Below are 20460 nucleotides of genomic sequence, written 5' to 3'. Positions count from 1 at the left end.
CGTCGAACCTCAAAAATGAGTCCACTTTTTGTCAGCTAATTGTCAAATTATCTGACTAGTTCTTTTATAAGTGTTCTGAAAAGGAATGATAAAAACCGTAAATCATATGGTTGTCTCCTTTCTTCTTATGCAAATATAATTAGTAAAAAGAGGACGAAAGATACACCATCAGTTGCTATTTTTCTCAATTCATAGCAGGCTAGTGTATAGAAAATGTTTGATATGTCAATTATTTGTCAATGACAAATTTTACATTACTAGATTATATATTGGACACAGTTTAGAGAAAGTTATATAGCAGGTTGTATCTGAATTTGGTAGGGTTATACGGCCGTATAACATTTTCTATACACTAGCCTGTTATGAACTGACAATTTTATCACTGCTTCTATGTAATTACTTGTTCTTAGGTTTTGATCCTAACAATCCTCTGCCTCTATCTGGAACATGTCATAACGTATTTTATTTCAACAGGGCGAACATAATACAACACGACACGTTCAAATCGGGGAAAGTGAACACCGAGTCGGTCGCCAAGCCGGCCGTGCACCGGCCCGGCGCTGAAGGTAATGTCTGGTCCATTTTTTTTTTCATAGCACAAAGGTAATAAGCGTACAGCCCGTACTGATGGTAAGCGGTTACTGTAGCCTGTACACGCCTGCAACATTAGGGGCGTCACGTGCGCGTTGGCGACTCTGAAGAATAGAATAGAATAGAATAGAATAGAATAGAAATCATTTATTCAAATAAACTTACATTGAAGCACTTTTGAAAAGTCATTACATTTTTTTTAATTTACCGCTCGTTCGGAAAGCTGTCTCATCACAAGAAGAACGAGCAAGAAACTTGCGTGATGCTCTTTTAAATAATTTTATTATTATTTTACATTTTTAAGTTTAATTGTGTGAATACAAACCACCAATTAGCACTAATTCAATTAAATACTCAAAAATAAAAAAAAAATTGAATACATAACCAACTGGTTAAACAATTAATAAGAGGAAATCAGTCATAGTGATTAGAGCAGACCATCCCTACAAGCAGCACCCGTCACGAGTATGACGGATGAGCCAGCCATCACTGCGCTCGACCATATTTTAGGGAGCCCAATGACCCGGCCCACCACTCAAGTCTGGACATTTTAGTGAGCATGACTACTCAAAACACTAGACCACGTCAAAGCTACTCACAATTGCCATCTGATAGTTATAGTATTCACATTTTACATAAGAATGCATGCGGCAATTAATACAAAAAACCGCTACGCTTTCATATTTCTAAAATTAATCAATTAAATCAAGAAAGCAATGAGAAAATAAAATTATAACGTTGTATGCTAATAAACTAATTATTTACTTGATATGTTGTCATCTATGAATTCGTCTATCCTGTAATAGGCTTTGTAAAAATTGTTTAATATAAGATTTGAATTGCCTCTCTGTCAGATTTAATGCAGATTCCGGTTTATTATAAAATCTTATGCAATTACCATAGAATGAATTACTGATTTTGTGCAGACGGCATTTAGGTAAAATAAGCTTATTTATATTGCGTAAGTTTCTACTTGTATAGTCTTTGAGTTTTTTAAAACTCGCTAAGTTCTTCCGTGTATACATAATATTTTCATAAATGTATTGTGAAGTAACTGTGAGAGTCCACTGACGTAATGACTCTCTTGAACCCATACCATAAATAGAACGTATGGCTCTCTTTTGAAAAACAAATATAGTATTTATATCGGCTGCTTTACCCCACAGCAGTATGCCATAAGACATTATGCTATGGAAATAACTAAAATATACAAGTAGCCGTCGCCACGTCTGTTAATTGCCTAATTCTTCTAATTGCATATGCAGCTAGTCTACTGGCCAATTTTGAAATTTGTAATGTCCACTGTTATACCTAAAAAAACTGTATCATTAACAAAATTTACTATTTCGTCATTACAATAACTGTGTATTTATTAGTCTTACATTAGGAAGTGTAAATTTTATACACTTTGTTTTGCTGGAATTTAATAATAGGTTATTACATGTAAACCAATTTAATATTGCAGACATAGAACAATTTACATCGTCTAATTGATTACTTTGACGTCCAATTTTAAACACTAACGAAGTATCATCCGCAAACAGCACTATATCTGCAATTTTCTCTACCATAAAGGGAAGGTCATTTATGTAGATTAAAAAGAGAAAGGGGCCTAAGATTGACCCTTGTGGAACGCCCATCTTAATATTAGCTCCCTTAGATTTTACACCATCAATATCTACAGTTTGAACCCTATCCTCTAAATAAGTTCTCATTAATTTTAGATCATTATCTCTTATACCATAATGTTCGAGCTTGTACAAAAGCGTTTTATGATCCACACAATCAAATGCCTTTGATAGGTCACAAAAAACTCCGAGTGCATCCTGTGACCTCTCCCAAGATTCGAAAATATGTGTCATTAGCGCAACACCTGCGTCAGTGGTAGACTTGCCGGCGGTGAAACCATATTGCTGACTGTGAAGCAGTCCGTTAACCCGGCATTTGATTTAACATTATCTTTTCAAACACCTTACTTAGAACTGGCAAAATGTCTGGTCCATTTTTTAAAAATAGTGGCTAGATATGGAGCAACAATATCTATGAAAGAACTAACTACTTTTACAGACATGTAAAGGTCTTCCGTATTTTTTAAATTTAGCTGTTTGAATATTTTTATGATATGAAAGGGACTAACATGTGAAAATTTAAATCTTAAAGAACAACAACCGATATTAGTCTCTAGTAATTTTTTTGCTCGAGATGAGATGAGTCCAGAGAAGATGTAATATCAATCGGAATATTAGCAAAAAAATCTTCAAAAATATTAACTACATCTTTTGTTGTTGTTATTAATTTATTATCATAATTTAATGTAAATTGATTACAGGCTATTTTAGATCTTCCAGTTTCTTTATTTATAATGCTCCAGATGGTTTTAATTTTGTCAGAAGACTGCTTAATTTGTTTATTAAAATAATTAGACTTAGATAATACAAACTTTTTTAAAAATTTTAGAATAATTTTTTACATAAGTGGTGAATTTGTCATCAAATCGATATTTTTTTTGATCGTATAAATCAAACAAAATATTTCTACCCTATTTGAAGAATTTAGAGAACATGAACTTCTTTTTTCTTGAAAAATTGTTCATATTCTATAAAATATTAATTAGCAAAGATCTAAAGATTGATCCAATCGCGCTTTTGTATTTATTAATATTGTAAACGTTTATTTGTCTTTTTGATTTTTTATTATTGTTGACTTTATTGATTTGACTGCTAAACTTAACAACTTGACCACAGTGATCTGAAGGAAGTTTATTTATTATGAATTTTTCTGTATACTCGCAGTTACAAAAAACATTGTCAAGAAGACACCTTAATATACCCTATTTGAAGAACAGAATTCGTACTATAGTATCTAAAGATAATCTATATATATATATATATATATATATATATATATATATATATATATATATATATATATATATATATATATATATATATATATATATATATATATATATATATATATATTGGCTCAATAAATATATTAAATATCAGTTAATGTATAATATCGAAATTATAAAATATACATTTGCGATATAGACGATATCGAAATGATCTTTTCTTCACCATCAATGTTCAAAGAAACCCAATACATAAATATCAGAGCGATACATACTGAGTAGTGGTGGGTATTATATTGAAATATCCATATATTATAGATCTACATCGTATCGGTTATTTTATATATAATATCGAAATAAAGCACCCAATCGAAATTAATGTAGATATGCATGGTATAGGCGACATGAGAATAAGCAATGACTCTTTTGCCATCTATGAATAGAGGATACCTAATACATAGATATCAATGTTACCCATTCTACAACAGGATTTTTTACAATAATCGATTATAGTTCGATTTTAATTCGTATTAGTTTGTACAGATGTGGACAGTGCTTTTTTAATAATGCTAATATATATACTGCATTATATATTTTCAATAGCTGTACATTTTATTGTTTTTTTTTTTTCACATAATAATTGAAGAAGTTTGAAACCAAATGTGAGAATGAAGCTTGGTTGAATCCAATGAATTTGACCATTGTAAATTTAATATTTCCCTATTTGAGCATTCAACATGGCTTTTTGTCAGCTGTCTTTGGCTATTCCATAGAGTGTGTAAGTGAGATACCTACTATCTCGGTCAACGTGATAAATATAGCTCCCAGCAATAAGACCGCCTCACTGTACTTATACAACATGTCTTGCTTATTCCCTATATTGTATAATGCAAATACAGTATACTCATTCATTCGTTCATATATTTCAATAAGGAAATAAGAAATAAAGTTTATTTTTTTAGTCTGGTAACACTTTACTAATATAATAAAATTGTAACTAGATAGTGTTTGCACATGGAAGATATTTAAGCAAAAATAATATAAGGGTCAAGTCTTAACGAGACTGATAGATGTTAAAACATTTGTTTTTTAGAATTTTTGTCTGTGTGTATGTTTGTTTTAGTGTTACACTAAAACTATTACACCAAATTGGATGGAGTTTTCACAGTTGTGTAGGGAACACAACTGTGAAAACTCCATCCAATTTGAGTGTAACTTAAAATCTGGTTTTTGTTTCATATTGATGCGCTATCTAAAAGTGGTCCTAATTCGTTTACCTAATTCGGAAATCTACGCACACGAAGTAGCGGGCAATGCTAGTATTTTATGTAATTGTATTTCTCTTTGAAGGTATTAATAGAGTTGCTTTACTTATAAGTAAATATTGGCTTCCAAATATATATCTTAGTACTGCAATCTCAATTTGGTTTTAAGCTTAATCCGCTAAATGTACCTATGTATGTGGCTATATTTGTAATGCACATTTTATGTTATTTTTTTTTTATTTGCGGGGTGGCGCAGGCGCTAAGCCGTTCGCAGTGGGGCACCTGACAGGCGCTCAGCATACCACGGTGTCCGGCCAAATCATCACCGGACACACGCCGCCCTCTGTGTGTATACGCTTAATTTTTTTTTTTTTTTTTTATCTTAATGACATCAGAGAAGCTAACTTATTAGGGCTGTATGATTGTAGTCCTTTTACTATTACTAACTAAAAAAAGCCGAATAACTTACGTCTGCTATTCTTTATTTGAATAAATGTTCCAAATTTAAATGTATCGACCTGTGGTTGGAAGCGGAATATAGATAGAGGACTATAGCTATTCTTAATCTATGAAGCAGATTTTTTTAGAGTTAAAAGAAGCAACTATCTGAAATGAAATTACGTATTTGTTATTTTTATAATAAGCTTGAAAAATAAACATTAAGTTTGCTACTCTGATGTCATATTTTATTTTAGTGCATTTAATTTAATTATGGTAAAAATTATTATAATAATGTTTTTTATTTAGCAACAAATTAATTGAAGATCTTTTCCTCTTTGTTTCACGCTTACTTATTCGGACACTGGCGTACAGTCTACGAAATAGGCTGTGTAGGTACATAATTATTGTGTATGTATGTACATATAGTTACAGAGTAATGTATTGTGACAGAGTAAGCATCACAATTAATATCACAATTTTTTTTTACTCTCAGAATGTCATAGAGGTGACTAAAGGGAAAAAGCACAATGTACCAATTCAAAAAAAAATAGGAAATAGAACCATACGTACATGATCAGCGTGGTATAAGTAGTTCATCTCAGATTAGCATATGCAACGTAGCATGGGCCTCACCCTCCTGTCAATCAGGTCTGCTCTGAGATGATTTCTCTAAACTCATTTCTAAGTTAAAAATTTCAGATCGATATCACGGCCAATTCTTTATTCTAAGCAGCAATATTAAATTAACTACTAATAGTTTTAAATCAGAATTATTTGTTGGTTGGTAAACATAAAATTTCGCGAACATACCAAAATAATATTGGTAGATTTAGAGAAATGGCGCCTTTAAATCTATCCCAATGGTATTCAGAATGCCGTTGGTACTACCACTAACACAGCGCATCAGCAATGCTCTTAAAAAACTTATGGAGAGGGATTGCCCAGCAGTGGGACGTCAGTGGACTATAATGTTGAAGCTCAAACAAGCCGATTTCATTATACTAAATTTGTATTTCAAGTTGCTACATGATTTAGAAACTACTGATTCTATATTGCAGGCGTCACAAGTGCAACAGACAAAAGTGACGTCCGTACTGACGGAACCACAGAGGGCGTTGCTGTCTACCATCACGACCGGACGGGAGATCATCAAGACCACCGAAGAGGGACTCGGCAGGGTGAGTTGTGATACTTGAATATATTTCATAAATATAAGCCACTCTTTCCTTTCCCGTGGGTGTCGCAAGAGGCGACTAAGGGAACTTAAAGATCGAGGGATGGTTCCTTTTTAGTACAAAAGTCGATTGCTTGGGTACTTCTGTCCCATTCGTGTTTCTACCGTGAAGCAGTTGTGTTTGCATGGCTGTGTTTCGGTTTGAAGCATGTGATATGGCGTGAATTTACAGGGTACAGAGGAATAACACCTGAGTCCTCAGGAATGGCAACGCATGGGGGGTATCATGGGCGAAACAGTATACTCTGTTATGTCCATGGTACTGCTCATGTCTATAGGCGACGGTTACCACTTTCCATCAAGTGGACCGTCAGCATGTTTGCCATTCTAAATTGTATAAAAAAAACATCACTAGCCTAACTGCGGTTGCCAAGCATGGCAACTACTTGCAAAACCGCCTTTAGGGAAAGGCCTACGTTCAACAGTGGACAGCTAACTGCTGATATAGCGATACGTAATGTATTTATTTTTATTACCAATGTTTGCTTTTAACAGAAGAAGACTGTACAATTTTTTTTGAATTTAAAGGTGCGATAGGGCAAGAAAATCACAGGATAAGTGTAATAGCATCTAATTGTTATCATTCTTGGCGCAGGCGTCAGTCCCGCCGCTCGGTCAGGACGCAGCATCAGTGAAGTGGAAACAGGTGACGATGGACACCAGCAAGCAGGTGGTGACCTCGCAGATCGCGGCCATGAACGCCGCCACCGCCCAGGTCGTCACCCTCACGTCAGGTACGTGGCTACTGCCTCATTATCGAAGGGCACCATGAAGTGATGGAGTACGAGATGGTAATGGAATGGTAAATGTTTCTGAATTAGGATGGGATTCTGAAATGTTATTTTTTTATATATTACTATTGATTGTTTATAACATTCTTCTGAAAATTTATCTCTGTATCAGATGTTAATCTGTTTTTTTTTATTCAGATTATTTGCTATTTCCAGTAACTTAATTTTGTTTTATAAAATATTTTATTCCACAGGTCCAACAGAAGAAGTGGACCATACAGCGGTGGGCGCGGCCATCACCACCATCACCAGCAACCTGCCGGAGATGACGAAGGGTGTCCAGATGATTGCGGCGCTGATGGACGACACGGACAACGGTGATAAACTCCTGGACGCCACCAGGAAACTGTGCAGCGCGTTCAGTGATTTGCTCAAGGCGGCTGAACCTGAGACTAAAGAAGTGAGTATGGACGTGATTAGAGTTCATCAGTTGTCATTGATATTTCGGTGATTACAAAAAGACTCATTGAAATCGCTACAGAATTTACTTAAATATTTACAAAAAATGGAAATGGAAATCTTTTCTTTTTGGAATGTTTTATAACTAAAAATTTATGATATTCAATAATATGGTACTAGGAGAACAGAAGCGTATAGAAGGTGTTATTTGTTCTCAAATATATTTCTTAATAATTTACACTCAAGTGTCTGATGCAGCCTAAACCTCAGACTCGAGGGGAACTTGAAGAATAATTTTAACCGTATAAAATATAATGCATTCTCATGTATTTAATATTAATAAACATAATCATCTCTTGTAAAATTCTGCTCTCCTAGTACTTCAATGAACAAGCAGTTCTAAAAAAATCTTTCATCGTTTCAGCCTCGCCAGAACCTGCTCAACGCGGCGTCCCGCGTCGGGGAAGCCTCCACCACCGTCCTCTACACCATCGGGGAAGAGACCGAGGAGGACAAGGAGACACAGGTAACAGAGACTAGCGAGAGACGCGGCAAAAAGTCCTATCTGTACCGCAAACTCAACTATTGCTATGACAATTTCTACAAAGTGTTCTTCAATAAGGAGAAAGAGTACGACTCGGACTTCGATAACGTTGTCCTGTCTGACGAATGCAATGTCAAATATGAAGACGACGGTTTGTACGAAGATGTGGACACGAGTAACAACTGGTTAGGCTTAGATGTTATACAGGAGGAGTCTGATAGTGATTACTATAAGAGTTTAGACTACTGCAACGCGCTATTTAGGAAAGGCAAACCGGCCTTTATAAAGGATAACTCTGAAAGAACCAACAGAGACGGTAACGCGTGCAAACTTATAGACTTCCAATCGATACTAGAGAGCTGCGAGGGGTATTTACAACAGAGGAACAATGATAAAAATGAAAACGTGGAACATACGCCAAAACTTTACCCAAAAACGATATCCGACAAAATTTACGACTTCAAAAAAGATTTCTCCAACCATAACTACGTTAATGTTAATTATAAATCGCCAACAGATGGCGCTAACGGCGACACTAACGTACGAACTAAGAACGACATATTAAGAGAGCGTTTCTTCCTATCGGACAATAAAAACCAATTGAACGAACACCTAAACAAACATAACAGAATAGAGTGTCACAGTATTAGGAACGATGTTACGAAGGCCGGCCCCGACGTGAAGGTGGCTGGCGCTTTGAACATGAAAATACACAATTTGGACAAGTACAATCGCGTTTTAAGAACAACTGAGACGTTCAGAGAGGAAGCGGAGGCCAGCTTCACCAAACATCAGCTCAGTAAAATGCACAGGGATAATTTAGAATCGTTTCTAAAACGCAGCGAGAGGTATTTCACGTCCGAGTCCCGGGACCGGTCGACCACGGTCGAATTGAATAATAGTAAAGACGCTAAAGGCAAAACTGAGATACGCATTTTCTACAATCCGACGTTTAGGGCGACAGGGGACAGATTTATAAGGGGTTTCTGTCAGTTCTGTAAAAGAAGGTGCCCGAGGAACGAGGAGAAATGTTGCTCTAAATGCGTTTGTCTAGAGTTGGAGTTAAAAATGATTTGGAAGGAGAACTGGTTGAACATATTGTGTTTTTTGTCGCTTATTTTTGTACTTATCGCGTTGCTGATACAGTGGGTGATGCCGAAAGATGTGTGCGAGGGCGGCAACAGTACTGAGACTGATGGAAAGTGCTTTGAGATGATGTAGGTACGCTAGGTCTGGTTTTTTTAGAGTACGAAAGTGGTAACCCTGTCTGCGCTATCGGTATTCGCTTGCGGGGCACCAGCGAAGGATGATAGACGAGTCAGATGTGCCATTGTGTCTAATTCACCACGATGGTTCCAAAAATGGACGCGTGTAGGTCGAGTTGCTAGCAAAGCCATTACTAACAATTCTAAATCTAGTTATTTCCATGCGTGTAAGGTAAAATTTAAGTACGATCAGACTTATTCGTAGACACGTTTTCGCTGCACGCGTGTGAAAGGAGACAGCATATCCGGAGTCCTGTTCCTTTCCATGTGGTAGCGTAAACGTATTTCGGTAACAAAAATTGGTTATGATTAAATAAACAGTGTGATGCTATAAATAAATGACACGTGGTCGGTTGTCGGCCATGTTGTGTTCCTATAGGAGATCGTTCACTATCCTTCGTAACTAATAGCTCTCTCTCTCTATATATATATATATATATATTGCTAAGTGAAATTTATCTTTGACGATTTTATAACTCTACCACGCCATCTGTATTAGGTATTTGTATTGACAAGGGACTTAAACCACTATTCGGCACATTATTATACTTGGAAATATTATGACGCTAGTTTCGCTCCCTGTCACGTTAGTTTCGTTTTTCATATAATTTGGGTTAATTAATACGTGAAACGATAGTTATATCCATACAAAAACAATTACATACACATACACACTTATGGCGAGTCCACAGTTATTGTTAAATTCCAAACAAGAAGTGAGTTAATTTTTAATTCAACATTTGTGTAGCAAAATGTGGATGCCATTGTGGACACGCCATTGTATGAACACTGTATAATAGGGGCAGACAATAAATAGCAATATCCATATATTTTAGTTACAATACCTATATACTGGTCCAATAACACGTATGTTATCTAAAAGTGTGTTATACAAAATAATAAAATTGGATAACAGACTTTTAACATATTCGAAAATAGATATCCGACCGATATGGGCGATATCGTAACGGGTGATGACCTTTTCCCGCCATCAATGTCCAAAAAAACCCAATATATAGATATCGGATCAGTATCCATAGTACCGATACCTATTGTATATGCCATAATGACTTACATAATTGCATAATGGTTTGAAGGGTGGGATATGGCGTGAATTTACTGGGTACAGAGGAATAACACCTGAGCCCTCAGGAATGGCAACGCATGGGGGGTATCATGTGCGAAACAGTATACTCTGTTATGTCCATGGTACTGCTCATGTCTATAGGCGACGGTTACCACTTTCCATCAGGTGGGCCGTCAGCTTGTTTGCCATTCTAAGTTGAATAAAAAAAAAATTGATTTCACTGCCAACTTTATTAAAATACACAAGTATTTTAAAATTGCAACAAATCTTTATTATACACATATTTTTGTACAGAATTTGTATTCTCAGACATAAGTATTCTAATTTTCCGTTATTGTACTGTTATTGTACGCATGACGTTTATTTTATTTTTTTCTTTTATTCTGTTAACGAGAGACACACACATGCGCAAAATCTTATTTTTTTACACAGTTTATCCGCGTATAAATTGATATTTTTTTTTTAAATGAAATATATATTTATTTTCACTTATAAATTGTATAAAAAATTATTTTGTACACTATTTACGTATAAACGTGAATTTTTTTTATTTTTTATACAAAAAGTGTTTTATATATTTCGAATGTTTGTGTAAAATTTCTTTTACACAATTTATCCAGTGTGTAATCATGAAAGATTATCTTTTACACAAATAATATTATACTTTTCTTGTGTAAAAGATGTTTTTTTTTTTACACATATTTCCCGCGTACAGTCGTGTATGTGTGCACTCTCCTTCATAGGGCTGTCTATTTTCCTTTGCTTTTCTTTTTGAAGTACTTAATGTTTTTTAATACTTCATATATTTTTTTAACCCGCCTCACCCCAATAAAGACAAAGGGAAAAGACTGCTAAACCACACCTCAAATGTACCTATACGTATATTGACAACTTCATTATCATTATATTCAGTTGTTTTTATGCAGGGTTGCCACTTTATAAATATATTAATAAAGTAACCAATCCTTTATTCAATTCTGTTTTATTAAAAAAATACTTTATTTATAATACCAATAAAGGAATTTATTATTTAATTTAAGAAAGACAATAATTACTAAAATGTATTAATATAATTATATAAATTAACGTAACAGCAACTTATAAGTGGCAACCCTGTGATGTTATTGTTAAGGTTCATACATACACACACACACAATTCATTTATTTATTGTTATTTTAAATTTAAGTTAACAATCAATTAAGGCTTACTAATCTAGTCTTTTATTATTGTTATTTCTGTTATTGTTAAATTGTGTTGCAATGCCTTTAGTGGTGGAAGTAGTAGTTTTTGTGTATTTAATAAATAATTGGCATAATTTATTTAAAAAATGTATTAAAATTAAGAATAAAAAAAGCAATGGATTATTGCAGATTTAACGAATTTGGTGGAAAAAAGTTATCAGTATTAATTGAGTTCTGACGGCAGCTTACTTTTTATTTAGTTTATAGTTTTATTTTTTATTAATTTTGGTTTTGGGTTTATTTCTATTAATTGTGTAAATATATATATAATTTTTTTTACTTTTAATTCTTCCTAACTTTTGTTAACCTATTTATTTTTAAGTTAATCATTTTCAACATTGTGTTGTTTTATAACAATTATTTTATTATATTTAAAAAAAATCGGGTGTCCAGTAGAGTATTAATATAGAATCGTATATATTTTGTGAAATGGTAACTTTCAAATGTGTCGTTTTACAAAATATGTACATATTATTTTTAATAACACTTTTCTTTTTTACATATTTATAACTAACTTTTTACATGATTTTAAGAAAATACTGTTCATTAACGAATCCGAATTTTATAAAAAAATATTTTTAAAATGCCATATTTTTTTTTAAGAAAAATAAGGTTATTTTTTATTGACTTTTTATTTTTATATAAATGTACGGTATTTTTTATAGTTTTTTAAAAATATACAATGTGGATACCCATACTTCATGTTCATAAAAATAAACCATCTCTGTTGTTAAGTTTGTGTTTGTGATACCAGCCAGTGATAGTTCAAATTCAAAATAATTGTTTTAAAAAACAAAAACGGGTGGTCTGTCTGCACCTTAATGGGTGGTGTACAGTTGGCAAGAAAAATAAAGGAGATATTACAATAACTAGAGGGAGACTGTGTAGGAAAGTCATTTACTTGAGTACCTCTGTCCCATTTGTAATTCTGCAGTGAACCACCGCTGCTTGCATGGCTGTCTTAAAGAATGGGATATAGCAGTGAAATTACAGGATACGGAGACATGACACCATAGTTGTCAGGAATGGCAACGCACAAAATGTAATGTCTATGGTGCTGGTTATTTGATTAGAATTATTTTGTTTAATTCCGCTACCATTAGTATGTGTGCGACTGCCAACACTCGAAGACTGACCACCACTATTACTACCAGAAGTTCCACAATCTTCCATATTAGCCATCAAGTTGTGGGTCTTCTGGCAGTAATAATGGTGGTGAATTTTCGAATGTTGCCAGTCGCACACACACTAATGGTAGCGGAATTAAACAAAATGATTGTAATCAAATAACCAAAATCAATTTTTGCGATGCTGTTCGTGTCTATAGGCGACGATTACCACTATTCCATCAGATAGGCCCTCAACTTGTCACCTGTATCACATAAAAAAAAATATTCTCGTCGTCGTCACACTAAAATGTGATCGTATAATGTTATAGTTTTTTTTTTCTTGTTGGTCGTAATATTATTTGAAGTGAAGTAGATGGCGCCACTGTATCCACTGTACAGCCCATCGAGGCGCAGACAACGTACCAAACAGCCAGCTGTTAACCGCAAATTGTTAATACTAAGTTATTTTTGTTAATACATTTGCTCTCGCCGATGATTGGGTTTTATTTGCCACTAACTGTCCGAAGTAAATGTAGTGACAAAGATAACTGATTACTAATATACCCTCATTTATATATTTTTCTCAAACATACTTGGAAATGTGAGCATTATTTTAACAATCTTCTTCGAGATAAATCAAAATTGCCGTACTGGTCAGATACATGCGAGCAGCGGCCGGGAAAAGTTGTATGAAAATCCATATCTGTCGTGTTTTGCGGCCAGATAAATTACTATGTAAACTCATATCTGTCCTGTAATTTAAAAATGGAATGACCTTTTAGTTCGAAACATGGCTACCAAGGAGGTAACTTATAAAAGGTTTTATTTAAATTTCGAACTAGCTAGCAAATAGAAAGCTGTTTATTGAAAAAAAAAAAACAAAGGAACATTATGGCACGTGAAAAATTATTATTGTTCGTTATTCGTCATTGAAGTTAAAAAGTAAAAATGTGTTTTTGATTTCCGCGCATTGTTTGAGAAAAGTACTATACAAGCCTTGGCCACAACTAGGCATTGATGGACTCACGTATGTGTGTCTCGGCTACGTTTCGACCCACATTTGCACGTTCGTCCATCAATGCTTCAGTTGCTGGCCGCTGCAGTAATGTACTATTCAATACACAATCGCTACTTGACGCGATGTAAAAAGCCTTTACAGGTATATAGTAGCTACATAGCTGCTTCTTTAGATTGACGTTTCGACATGGATTGAATCACGACGTAGTCGTGTTTACTGTTTCAATTGTGTATTTAAAATATGTGTAAACAACGCGAAAGTTTAACCCTTCTTTGCATGATTTTTTTTTATTAATGAAATTAAATCAAGGTGATATAATTCATGTTCAAAATTAAAGAAAAAAATAAATTTGACAGCTATGTTTCTTTTTTTCTGTAATGGACATTAAAAAGGTGTCCAGACACGATCAACTTGAAGTGAACTTGTTCTTTTATATAATTTTTGGGCATTCAATGTTATGATGGAAATTTCCACCAGTATGCAAAGAAGGGTTAAAATTAACTCCCCTAATTAATATAACATAATATACACACGTTGTTTCGATATAACTTAAAGAGAAGATACTAATGGGCCATGGGGGTGATGGGGGTGATATCAAATTGACATTATAATTTTAGAGATAGGTTCGATGCTGTCTCGGAGACTCGGAGTAGTCCGCATTGGTAATATAAAAGAGAGAAGAAAAACATGTACATATATTAGAGTGAGAAAGATAGATAAATATACATATAAAACAATTTCTGACTCTACCCACATTTACATAGTTTATGGGAGTTTTTCGCGGAATCTGTGAAAATCCAGAATACGAGGTCTGTCCGGAAAGTTCGTATAAAAGTGTTCTGGAATGCGAGAAAGAGGAGTGGGGAGGCCAGGTAAGCGCAGGACCCCTTCCTTATGTCCCTAACAATGCTTCAGTTCTGGTCTGACCGCCGTGCGGTGCGAACTGGCTTGTCACGCCATCTGTGAAGTTACCTCTTAACGAAACCCCGTCGGCATGGAGCCCGCTTCCGTTGAAGAGCAGCGCGTCGTAATCAAGTTTCTCTCGAAACTCGGCAAGAATGGCCGTGAAATTTTTGCCGATCTCAGAACAGTTTATGGGGATGATGCTGTGAAGGAACCAACCGTCCACAAGTGGCTAAAAAGATTCAGAGAGGGCCGAGAAAGCGTTCAAGATGACCCACGTTCAGGACGTCCTTCCACTTCACATTCCGACGAAAACGTGGAAAGAATTCGAACTTGTGTTAATGGGGACCGTCGTTTAACGGTCAGACAGGTGGCTGAAGAGCTTAATTTGGGCAAAACCGTGGTCCACGAAATTCTAAGAAACGAACTTCAAATGAAAAAAATTTGCGCCAAGATCGTTCCGTGAGTTTTTGAGTAAAAATTCCATTACGGTGACCGAACACCCCCTATTCGCCGGATTTGGCCCCGTGTGACTTCTTCTTGTTCCCAAAAACCAAATTGGTACTTCGGGGGCGGCATTTGGGGGACATAAATGAGATAAAAAAAGCTACGACGGGGCAGCTGAGAAACCTACAACCAGAGGACTTTCAAGGAGCCTTCTCACAGTGGAAACGGCGTTGGCACAAGTGCATTATGTCACAGGGGGAGTACTTTGAAGGGGATAAAATTGATTTACCTGAATAATTGTAAAATAAAATTTTTAAAAAACTTTTATACGTACTTTCCGGACAAACCTCGTAGACAGAATTCGTCTGCATATACTAAGGTAATATGGATACCGATCCGATATCTATATATTGGGTTTCTCTGTACACTGATGGCGGGAAAAAGGTCATCGTCCATTACGATATCGCACATATCGGTCGAGTATCTATTTTCGAATATGTTAAAAATACTATAACATATTCGTTATTTTTTTTTCTTTTTTATACCACAACAAACAAGCATGCGGGCGACCTGATTGTAAGCGGTTACTGTAGCCTATGAACGCCTGCAATACCAGAGGTATTACGCGTGCGTTGCCGACCCTGAAGAAACCTCTTTACTCTCCCCCCCTCCTTATAAAGAACCCCACGCTGTAGTCTCTTGGGAAAACCTCGGCAGGGAGCTTATTCCATAACCTGAGTGTTCGTGGTAGGAAACGTCTTTGAAATCGCGCAGTACGCGACCATTGTAGCTGTATACTACTAAATACTAAAATATTTAAATGTTTTCACAGAAATTTCAAAAAACAATCATTCCAAAAGGACAAATAATAACAATTTTTTTTTTGCTGCGTTTTAAGTTTAAAGAGTGAGATATGGCAGTAAAACTATAGGGTAACGAGACATACTATCTTAGGCCTCAGGAATAGCAGCGCATGGGGGGTACCAGATGCATCACTGAGTGTTCTATCATGTCCACATTGCTGACCATATCTGTAATCCATAGTCTTCTGGGATGGGAATGTTGGAAGGTTTCACGGGCGATACAATATACTCTGTTATGTCCACGGTTCTGTTCATTCCTATAGGCGACAGTTACCACTTACTATCAGGTGGGTCATCAGCTTGTTTGTCCTTCTAAGAAATATAAAAAATTGGAAAATAATTGAAATAGGTATATTTGGACGAGATTGTCCCCTTTATAGAGATGGTAGAATAATTGGTGAATATCACCGACAGGACATCCTGCTGTCGCTGGCGAAGGCGGTGGCGAACACCACCGCGGCGCTGGTAATCAAGGCGAAGAACGTGGCGGCGCAGTGCCGCGAGGACCAGGCGCTGCAGAACCAGATCATCCAGGCCGCCACGCACTGCGCGTTAGCCACCAGCCAGCTGGTCGCATGCGCCAAGGTACCAAATTTGAAAATCTGCTTACTTGCTTCACCTTTTCTTTTTATTGAAAGAGGTGTTTTTTTTCAGCCAGAAAACTCTTTGACACTGTGGCTTTTCCATGACCTTTTCATGGTCGCCCCTTTTTTAAAGTTTGCTGCTAATTTCTGTTAGTTATATGAATTTTAAGTAGTGTTTTTTTTTTAATGGATGATAATGGAATGGTGACCCCACCTGCGCTATCGGTATACACCGGTGGGGCACCAGTGAAGGATGATAGATGAGCATGAAACAGGTCAGTTAGTCCATCGTGATGAATTCAACGAAAATTGTTCACGATGGTTTCCAGGGGAACCACGTGGAGGTAGACCTAATAGGGCATATTGCTAGCAATGGGTTGTCAAATTCCATTGCTAACAATCCCTTTCCCCCTAAAATGTGTATTTGATTGGCCACAACCACACATTCAACGCATGGGGGGTATCATGGGTGAAACAGTATAGTCTGCTATGTCCATGGTACTGCTCATGTCTATAGGCGACGGTTACCACTTTCCATCAGGTGGGCCGTCAGCTTGTTTGTCATTCTAAGTTGCATAAAAAAAAAAAAAAAAATTCAGTGCTGCTGCGCTTCTTCCTCGTGGTGATAAAATCCGCAAACATATGTTTACTGGTCGGGATAACGTGTCACCTACCTGCGTTATCCGGCACACGCTGGTGGTATATCAGTAAGAGGTAGGTAGGTGGGGATGGGCGGGGAGCTGGTGGTGGGGTAGCAGCGGTGATCGCAAGGCGGGCATGGTCGCAATGGTGGCAGGTGGTGGCGCCGACGCTGCAGAGCCCGGCGTGCCGCGAGCAGCTGGCGGCGGCGGCGCGGCAGGTGGCGCGCGCGGTGGAGCGGCTGGTGGAGGCGGCGCGGCCGGCGCCCGAGCCGCCGCTCGTGGACCAGCTGCTGGCCGCCGCGCGCCGCGTCTCCGACGAGCTGGACAGGCTGCTGGCGCACTGCGACCTGGGTGACTCTGCACACCTTGCACCATAGCGTCATACTCGTACAATACTGACGGATCTTTATATGTTTTGTCAGATGCGTCAGTATTCTACGACTATGACGATATTTTTTTTTTTTTAATAATTTTTCGTACTTTTTAGTACTTTTTTTTAATACTAGTCTACTATTAAACATACAAAGGGATTCTGAATTTATCTACTAAATTTTCAATCGACTTAAAAAAAATGAGGTTCTCGTTTAATTTGTATTTGTTTTTATGTTTGTCACCTCATAACTCCGTCAGTTGTAAACCGATTTGGCAAATTCCATTTTTATCTGAAAGGATATACTTACAGATTAGTCCCGTAGAAATTTTATGAAAATCGTTTCAGTAATTTAATTTTTAAATCAAAATTGGTTTTGCCACAATTGACGTTGCTGTTTCTTTTTTTTTTTGAATCAGTCATAATTATGTTGTTACTACATTTGTTTAAGCCAAATTAGGAACCTAATTTGGATCGATATTTTTTTGTAGTTAGTTCTTTTGTCGTCGATATCATGTTATTTTACTTTGCTTATTATAAAATTTATATTATATATAATACCTCTCCAATTTATTTTTGTACTAAAAATATTTTTAACTTAAACCATTTTGGTTCAGCTTTTCTTATTTAACTTAGCAACTACATAAATTTCTAGATTTTTATTTTAATACATCATGTAATGTTAATGTATCGTAATATTAACCAGCAATGTCTCCACAGAGCGTCGCAACGCGGCCACTGCGCACGCAAGCGAGCGCGTGGTGGAGAGCGTGCTGACCGCGAGCGAGCAGGTGGTCGAGTCCGCCGACCCCACCGACATGGTGCGCCACGCCCGCCTACTGGGCCAGGCCACCGCGCACCTCATCACCGACATCAAGGTGGCGTACCTTAGCTTTGGTTTTACAAACAGATAATCAGAAAGGGAACGTTGAGTTTAGTTTAGCTCTTTGGAGAAGACGCCTGAAAGAAGAATGAAGAAGACAAACTGTCGAAACAATCTCTGTCCCTTTCGGATTCGATCAGATCGGATTAAGCCATTGACTGTCCACTGCTGAACATGGCCGTCCCCACATGGGGGTTTTGCCAGTAGTTGCCACGCTTGGCAGGCGGATTGGCAACCGCAGTCAGGCTTTAGTGATGTTTTAAGAGGGACGCTGCTGTCCATCCCTCGCCCTCCTCAGTCGCCTCTTACGACACCCACGGGAAAGAGAGGGTAGGCCATCCCTTCCATTCCATGTCGGGAGCTGCACGGCTGCATTGTGTGATGTTAGTAATCTGAATGATTTGTGACAGACGGAGGCAGAGAAGCAGCCGTCGGAGTCGCAGCGCAAGCTGCTGGCGGCGGCCAAGCTGCTGGCCGACGCCACCGCGCGCATGGTGGAGGCCGCCCGCCAGTGCGCCTCCGCGCCGCAGGTAAACAACCTACGGCTCCACGATCAAACCAACACTTACATCATTATATATATATATATATATATATATATATATATATATATATATATATATATATATATATATATATATATATACTCCTAATGATTTTCTAAGGCCGGCTAGCGTCTGACACGCGTCTACATCAAGTAATGCCTTCAATTGTTCGTCTTTAAACTTTTTCAGTGCGCCAGAACGTTCTTTATCTTGAAGATCAAAATCATCATTTTTGAACCGTCGAAACCAGTCTCTGCAAGTCGTTTCCGACAGAGCATGTTCCTCATACGTCTCAACAAGAATTCGGTGTGCTTCAGCTGCTGATTTCTTCTGTATAAAATAATGCAATAGAATTCCCCGCAAATACTCTTTTCGTGGCACAAAACTCGAAATCTTTAAGCACTCAGAACAAAATATGGTTGACACTGTGGCAAACAGAAACACACTGGTGTTCAAGAATACGAACAGTATTTCCTGGAAATGTGTTCGTTTCAGAAATATCATCCACTTATATTACTGGAAATGCCATCTGTTAGAAAACAGCGAGAACTTATTCAAGCACCTTATATATATATATATATATATATATATATATATATATATATATATATATATATATATATATATATATATATATATACAACAGTGTAAGGAACAACCAGCAGTCCATTGCGTTTAGTATGCCCCTGACGAAACGTGACGATTGAACGACTGGTTTAATAGGTGATAATGGAATGGTAACCCCGCCCGCGCTATCGGTATACACCGAAAACCGTCGTGGCTAATTCTAATTGAATTCATCATGATGGGCTAACTGGCCTGTTTTCATCCTCATCGATCATCCTTCACTGGTGCACCACTCCATTTTCATCCAATAAAAAAAGCCTCCCCTGTAGAGGGAGGAGGTATGTTTTTATAGGCGATAATGGAATGGTAACCCCGCCCGCGGTATCGGTATACGCTGGCGGGGCACCAGTGAGGAATGACTGATGAGGATGATGAAGCATGTCAGTTAGCCCATCGTGATTAATCACGATAGTTACCAGATGGAACCGAGTCAAGGTCGACCTAATAGCACCCTATTGCTAGCAATGGGTCAGTTAGATCCTATTACTAACAATCCCTCCCCCCCCCCCCCCTATTTATTACCAGTAGCAAGAAACTATAATAATATGATTATTGACTTCTGAACAGGACCGCGAAAAACAAGAGGCCCTCCGCAAAGCGGCCGAAGAGCTTCGCTACATCACGACCGACTACGCGCAGGGGCAGGACATCGTGGGCTCGCAAGTTGCAAGGTTGCAGGTCAGTGCGGCTTGCCAATCGTTTATTGGCAACTGTATTTTGGTTGTCATAGTTGCAAAAAAAAATTAAAAACTCACCA

General features: G+C 37.0%; 1 protein-coding gene across 1 annotated transcript in view; it reads left to right on the top strand.

Annotated features, from left to right (window-relative positions):
* LOC113510226 (talin-1) overlaps positions 1-20460 on the top strand; it is a 135915-nt gene that overhangs the window by 55869 nt on the left and 59586 nt on the right. The window contains 11 exon segments of the mRNA XM_052901070.1: positions 475-566; positions 4967-5055; positions 6210-6329; positions 6981-7119; positions 7371-7576; positions 8000-8101; positions 16468-16638; positions 17434-17629; positions 18369-18526; positions 18942-19061; positions 20271-20381. Coding sequence (XP_052757030.1) covers positions 475-566; positions 4967-5055; positions 6210-6329; positions 6981-7119; positions 7371-7576; positions 8000-8101; positions 16468-16638; positions 17434-17629; positions 18369-18526; positions 18942-19061; positions 20271-20381 — 1504 coding nt within the window.

The sequence above is a fragment of the Galleria mellonella genome, unplaced genomic scaffold (assembly GCF_026898425.1).
Source record: "Galleria mellonella isolate WM207_F2 unplaced genomic scaffold, CSIRO_AGI_GalMel_v1 utg746, whole genome shotgun sequence".
NCBI lineage: Eukaryota > Metazoa > Arthropoda > Insecta > Lepidoptera > Pyralidae > Galleria > Galleria mellonella.
The sequence above is the reverse complement of the archived record's forward strand: the minus strand, read 5'-3'. Positions and strand labels throughout refer to the sequence as shown.